Source organism: Pyrus communis, chromosome 11 (genome assembly GCF_963583255.1).
Source record: "Pyrus communis chromosome 11, drPyrComm1.1, whole genome shotgun sequence".
Classification (NCBI taxonomy): domain Eukaryota; kingdom Viridiplantae; phylum Streptophyta; class Magnoliopsida; order Rosales; family Rosaceae; genus Pyrus; species Pyrus communis.
Genome location: NC_084813.1, coordinates 10,388,731 through 10,395,603, shown reverse-complemented (window position 1 = coordinate 10,395,603; position 6,873 = coordinate 10,388,731). Strand labels below are relative to the sequence as shown.

Here is a 6,873-nt window from a genome sequence, read left to right as displayed (position 1 = left end):
TTTCTTCAATACAAATGAATGTTTAATGATTGTTTAACACAAATCATTAAAACAAATGATACCATCCACAAAGGAAGTGGGGAAATGGATCAAGTCTTACAATATTCCAACTATAATAATGTAGTTTAAATTCGCCTTCAGCGAGAATCAAACCTAAAATCTCTCACTTACAAGTAAAGAGGAATATCACTAAACCGTAATATTAAGTGGCAAATGTGTTAATGATTTTATATTTGTTTAATTTTGTGCAAGGATGATCTAAGAATGATGTACAAAAATATACACAGTTCAAAGTAGACCTACAAAATAGGTGTCAAAATATTTGTCAAAAACGTATGTCTCTGGATTCTAAAAGCAAGAAAAGAGAAATGCAACTGAATTATCTGGATAGCTTAAGTATACATGAAAACAATCAATCAAAAGCAGAAAGACTAGCTTATAGTTATACATTCAAAATCCTTTAGTCTTGGGAGCAGTCGTTTCAGTTTCTCTGGTGCCCGAAGGTAACCAAGCTCCCGAGCCTTCTGAAACTCTTCTGAACTCTCCGAAAGAGTTTTGTAGGGGCAGGGGATACATGAAACCCAATGGCATCTATGTACCAACCATTTCTTCCCTTCAACCCAACAATTTTTCCTCCTTCAACGTTGTAAGTAAACGTTGTGCCTTCCTCTATCCCAAATGGTCCGAACGTTCTTCGATTGCTCTGAAATTTAAGCGAACGGATGATAGCTGTGCCGCCGTACGCCAACAGACAGTAGTTCCCAGTCACACTGACTAGGTGCTCATCCGGATACTCCAACTTTATCTGCAAGGCATGTCTTGAGTTCAAATCTTCATGACAATACTTGTCCAAATAAAATGAAAACTACGAGCTGCGAGGCAGACCTCCGCGGTCTGAGTGCCTCCGCGGCCTCCATGTGCATCGGCTTTGACAGGCTTGCCGTTTTTATCATACACCACGGTGATGGAGTCGATGCATTGGCCATAAACAACCGTGATTTCTCTCACGCCATTGTAGATGCCGTCGTCCCAAGGAGTTCCACCATTTCCTCCCCATGGTCCCACTACCGTGGTCTTCCTCTTCCCACCTTCCTACATAAAAAGTTACACCAGTTTCCTTGTTTCAAAGTACGTTGAAACAAAATCATAGTTTTAATAGGTAAATAAAGTTGATGATCAAGTGCATAACAACGTAGAAAATGGTGGAGTCGGCCTTCCTCTTTAACCGACTATCTTTTGGATTCAAACTCTTTCCTATTCTTTTGTGACGTAGATTAGAATAGTAATATCGCTTGTAATAATAAAACAAAGAAAGCACAACAACAAAGTAAGAAGTAGATGTGGAAAAGAAGAGCTTAATGCTTACCTTTGTGCTTAACGGAAGCATGATAAACACAGAGAAGAAGTAAGAAAAGAAGGCTTTATATAGAGAGAATATGTGAAAGAAAAGAAGGGGCTTCTTATTGAGAGTATATAAACACACACAGGGACAGATATATGGTTAAGGTTAGGGGACGCACACTTTTGACACCCGCTTTTACGGGCCTCACTTCGTAATGTATTTTAACGATCTAATCATTTATCTTTAATGTTTTATCTTTATCTACTAAAGTCACCCAAATCCTAAACATATGATCGTTAGAGTAAATTTAGTGTTTCTTTGTAGATCCATATTCATCTATATTCTTCACCACAAATGAATGTATTAATAGTTTTGGATTTGTCTAATTTTTTGCAAGAGTGATCTATGAGTGATGAACTAAATATAGATCGTTCGGATCGTTCAAATACATTACAAAGTGGACCCTATAAATTGAATGTGAAAACATATGTTAATTGGTGAGTGCTAAGTATGGTGGGGGGATAGTATCTGATTCTATTCAAGCAATTCTAGCAATACGCAGGAACTCGGAATCATGCTTTTGCTTTATACATTTGAGAACGGTTGTGGTGGTCATCACTCTAGTCAATATCGCTAGAAAAGCATATATTTGAATATATCTTGGGATCCTCAAATCGTGTTTGTTTATCGTATATTTTGCAGTCAGTTTTCGTCGAGTACTATTCATATTTAATTTTAAATAAAGTATTTAAAATAATTTCTAACCGCACGATATACGACGAACGGATACGATTTGAGGATCCTCAGGTTCCTCACAAAGAGGATCCGGAGAGGATCCTCATTCGTAAAAGATTTCAAGTGCAAAAATTAGCACTCTTAATTACTGAGTTACAAACTTCAAGTTCTTTCGACCGAAAATGATAAACATATATATTTTTCCTTCTCCTACAAACTTTTATCTAATTATGTCAAATTTTTTTTTTTTTAACAAAATTATGTATGTTTTTTCCGTTTAATTTTACTCAATCGATGACCATAAATAAAGAGAAAGGTGTAAAAGGCTAAGAAAACGTGTGTTAAAATCAGCTCGATTCTTTGCCAAAAACAAAAATGAGATGAAACCATGGTGACCGTAATAGCATCTAAATTAAAAAGTGCCACTTGGTGGACATCTAAAGTGGATGACACTGAAATCGAATTAGGTGTTGGGGTGATGCTAGAAAGACTATTTTTCAGATCAAATTTTCTAAACCACATGATATAGCGATTGATACTTGAATTCCTTGTTTAAATCATTAAAAATAGAACTTAACCATCAATTGTCACATCATGTAGTTTACAAAATATAGTCCCCCCAACATTTTCCTTAGTTGTTTACACTTCATATATATATATATATAGTCCCCCTAACATTTTCTTTAGTTGTTTACACTTCATATATCATGTAGTTTACAAAATATAATCCCCCTAACATTTTCCTGAGTTGTCTAAAGGAAGGAGGTGGGCTAAGTCTCATAATGGGCTTGCATAATATGGTTTAAATTTGCTTTTGACGAGAAATGAACCTAAGACCTCTCACTTATAAGTGAAGAGAAATATTACTTGACCGTAACACTAAATGGCAACACCATGTGTCACTTTCTACACCAAAAATAAATAAAAAAAATAAAAAGAAAACAAGAATTTATAATGCTTTTACCTAGAGATTAAAGATGAAAAGCATAAAATAATATTTCAAAGACATTAAATGTGTTGCTTTTTGTGTAAAAAGTCACACACAACATTAGATAAAGTAAGAAGGTTCAAATGCAAATGTTAGTGCAAGGGTTGCTAGCATTTCTCTTGTTCTACATTTTGGAATTGTAGATATCTCGGTATATTGTGAATGTGATCCTGTGGTGCTAAGTGTAGAACTTTTTCCGATTCCTATCCCTCTCTTCTCCACTTTCTGATTGTAGGCATCTGGGCTAAGTAATTCCTTGACAAAAGTAACATTCAAACAGAATAATCCCCTTTACACAAACCCTATCACCGCTTGTATACAACCACGGAGAGTTGTTTACCGTGAGGTTACAAAATAGGGTTACGTAGCTCAGCAAATCCCAATCGTCAAAATTGACGGTATACCTTGAATCCTCCTCTAGGAGCTAAAAATCATCCTAGTGTTGCACTGTTTCATAAGAACGAAAACCCCGGCTTCTTGTTCAAAAGTTCTAGTACGGGATACAAGCTTGTAACTCAAGGAGGTAAAAGAATCATTTACAAGATCCTACTTTCGTATCTCCCTCCCCTAGGATTGCTTGTATAACAAGAAAACAATGTTAGCTCTCGAATCAATCAATAATAAAACACTCCAAATATTCAACACTAACATAACCAGAGTTGCAAGTGTGCTTTTGTAGTTTTGGAAATCTCCACCTCTATTTATGGGAAGATAGCTCAAAAATAACTAAACTAAATGAAAAACTTTAAAGGATGACCGCACTCGTATAATCTCCCCAGAAAAATAATCTTCAAATTGGATTCCAAAATGAATCAATTCATTGTCACACAAAAGTAAACTTAAAGCTGAAATATAAGTTTTGATATTTAAAAGTTAAAATGTAAACCTTAGCGGGATGCCTCCTTACCATCTTTGTCAGATTTCCATTTCAATCTAAAACAAGTGATCTCATTAACCCTTGGATGTGACTTCAACCAAGCCATCCATGGAGCAACGTGTTTGGTCGCTTTCAAGTTCACCATCCTGGCGTCCTTTAAGAAGTGTCTCCAACACTTATTGGTTGAATTCATACTTGTGCAGCAGGTTGGATCCTCCTTTCTGGTAATCTTCTCACGTACCAACTGTAGTTCAAGTAAAAACAACGGCCGAGAAAACAAAATGTCACTTTATTCTTTGATGGCTCAATCTCACTCTACATGGTGGACTTAATTGAAGGATCCATGATCCGAAAAAGAATCCACAGTATGCAAATTGCGGATAATGTAATAGGTTAGCAATTAGCAAAATGGATGCAAGGAAACTACCATACCTTGAGGAATTCACTGCTGGAAGACGACACTATAGATAGGGTCTCCAGCTGCCGTTTCTGCAATGAACTATCTAATAGTTCTTCGGTACCCACTGATGATTGGATTAATTCAAATTTGAGACCACAGTTTGGAGGAAGTGAAATTTTTCTAATATTTTCGTGGATGATGACATTCTGGATTGGACAATGAAAGCATGTAAGATAAGATAAATTAAGAGAAGCAGAAATGAGTTACAATTGTTAATAACAAAAGGAAATTACCTTATTGGTGTAAACAACCAGTTTAAAGGCTCTATGATCCAACTTTCCAAGAAATTCTCGCATCTTAAGAAACCATTCAGGCTCAGATATGAAGTTTCTTACTGCTGCAAATGAAAGCTTGGCCTCCTTCAAACTTACAGGATTCAGAAAAGAAAAGGGCATTTCATCACCTTCATACTCAAATGAAAGAAGATTAGGAGTATCAATTTCAACATCCGCTAGTTTCTTGCAACCTCTTAATACTAGACTTTTCAGCCGATGGCTTGCAATTCTTATATTTTTCAAGTTGAGGCATTTATGTAGATCCAGTTTCTCCAGGAGAGGAAACTTAAAGAACCGATCACGAAATTGGTTGTCTGTCATTCTACTGTCCTCTAATGTCAGTCTTTTAAGAGACTCACATGCAGCCAACTTAATTTTGCAGGACATGTATTTCTTCCCGCAAAACCAAAATGTTTCAAGACTTGGAGCTTTGATTTCAATCATCGCTAGTCCATGGCAGTAGTGTACTTCAACCCTATAAAGTTTAAGGAGACTTGAAATCTGCAGATTATTTAACCCCGAGCAAAGTATGAGTCTCAAATCGTTAATTAGAGGGCAGCTGGTAATGAGATTTATAATTATTGATTCATCAAAATGGATTTTTCGCAGATACAGCTTTTGCAGATTAGGAAGCTTTATATTACTGGAAGTATCCACTCTACAGCCTTCTAGCCTTAATCCAGTTATGGTTTCCGAAGCAAAGACATTCCTAGGCACCATGTAGCGACCGCATATTTTCTTGTGAGCATGGAAACCAATCTCTTTTGTTTTATTTTCAGCTGCAAGTCTAATCCATTTTTCAATACGATGAGGCATATCTTGATCAAACGAGTTCACATGCAGCACAAGCTTATATATACCCAAATTACGGTCAAAGTGGCTCTGGAGAGATTTGTCAACAAACTCCTTAAACATCGCATTGCATTTCCTCTTATCTTTAACTCCCTCTGGTTTTTGAAACTTCCGCTGATCGAATGCCAAAACAGAGAATGAGGTCCACAAGTCCCTCCACCTCTTTGACAAGGTACTGGTTCGAGCGGCATCTTTTGTACTACGAAGGAGAGACAGGATGAGATGGATCACAGTTTCGGGCAAGTGCGAGATATAATCCACGCACTCAACTCTTATCTCCACACCATTCAAATTTACGGTCCCTTTCGTTTGTTTAAGCTTAACATTCTTGTCAATCATGCTTAATTCTCCTCTCTTTCTTTTTCTTTCAATTCCAGATGCTTCTGTACACAAATCAATACCTAACGCGCCAGAGACGCTTTCCCTTTTCCTCCTCTTCCTATCACGAGGTACTCCTAAATTTTTATGCAGGGCTCTCTTCAACATTATCTATCAACTACCTGAAAGGGACCTGATTGAAAATTATTTATCTGTTATCATCAAATATTTTATCTCCTTCAAAAAAAAAAAAAAAAAAAAAATTCCAATTTCCACAAAAAAAACTCAAAACACAAAGACATACATAGAACATGATTAAATTACTCAGCAAATAAAACCCAGATTAAGTTACAAGAAAAAAAAAATTAGGGTTCTTTCAAGAAAAACAAGCGACAAGAAAACAATTTCCACAAAAAAAATCAAACCACAAACACATACATAGAACATGATTAAGTTATCAGCAAATAAAAACCCAGATTAAATTACAAGATAAACAAAAATTAGGGTTCTTTTCAGAAAACAAGCATCAATCTTGGACCTGGAAATTGGATAGAAAAACAGATGATCGCCGTCGAATACCAATTGAATTTGAGCAAGGAAGATAAATTGAAAGGAATAAGAATTGTGAGGATGGAAATACCTGGTCCGGCGGTCTCCCCAAGAATAATCTGTACGAGAGTCGGAGTGTGGGTTAGGGTTTATACGGTCCTGCATCAGCAATTCAACCGGCATGGTGTACTGCTCGACTTCTCATCCGCTCTCAATTACGTTTCCACCTGTTTATCTTTATAGTTCAGGGATTTTTTTTTTTTTTTTTTTTTTTTTTTTTTTTAATTCACTCTTATGGAAAATTTTGGGAACGGCCCATTATTAATAGCCCACAACGAGTTTTGTACCTATTTTATTTTAGGATTAAATACCTAAAACTCTTTCCAACTTTTTAGTGTCAGTCCAAATTAGTTTTAACATTTTTAAACATTCTAAACTAGTACCAAACTTATTAAAAATGTCACATCCGTTGAGCCT

The 6,873-nt window shown here is 36.1% G+C and overlaps 2 protein-coding genes across 2 annotated transcripts; both read right to left on the bottom strand.

The window, feature by feature from the left end:
* Positions 1–332: 332 nt before the first annotated feature.
* LOC137707618 (jacalin-related lectin 19-like) lies at positions 333–4,106 on the bottom strand. The gene is made up of 3 exons (XM_068446528.1): positions 3,973–4,106; positions 886–1,092; positions 333–805 (listed from the first exon to the last, which is right to left on the bottom strand). Exons 1-3 carry the CDS (start codon positions 3,973–3,975, stop codon positions 482–484), a joined length of 534 nt encoding a protein of 177 aa, XP_068302629.1. The 5' UTR covers positions 3,976–4,106; the 3' UTR covers positions 333–481.
* Positions 3,804–6,631, bottom strand: LOC137707617 (F-box/LRR-repeat protein At2g42730-like). Its single transcript, XM_068446527.1, has 4 exons — positions 6,488–6,631; positions 4,636–6,040; positions 4,375–4,548; positions 3,804–4,186 (listed from the first exon to the last, which is right to left on the bottom strand). The coding sequence occupies exons 2-4, from the start codon at positions 6,013–6,015 to the stop codon at positions 3,953–3,955; spliced, it is 1,788 nt and encodes a 595-aa protein (XP_068302628.1). The 5' UTR covers positions 6,016–6,040; positions 6,488–6,631; the 3' UTR covers positions 3,804–3,952.
* Between the last annotated feature and the right edge of the window lie 242 nt (positions 6,632–6,873).

Bases quoted from the DNA above. Each gene is read 5' to 3' on its own strand.
- LOC137707617 (XM_068446527.1), bottom strand. From the start codon at position 6,015: ATGTTGAAGAGAGCCCTGCATAAAAATTTAGGAGTACCTCGTGATAGG. The intron at 4,549-4,635 runs GTAATTTCCTTT...TGTCCAATCCAG, and splicing joins TGGTTGTTTACACCAATAAG to AATGTCATCATCCACGAAAA. The intron at 4,187-4,374 runs GTATGGTAGTTT...CTTGAACTACAG, and splicing joins CCAGCAGTGAATTCCTCAAG to TTGGTACGTGAGAAGATTAC.
- LOC137707618 (XM_068446528.1), bottom strand. The intron at 806-885 runs GTCTGCCTCGCA...CATGCCTTGCAG, and splicing joins GAGGCACTCAGACCGCGGAG to ATAAAGTTGGAGTATCCGGA.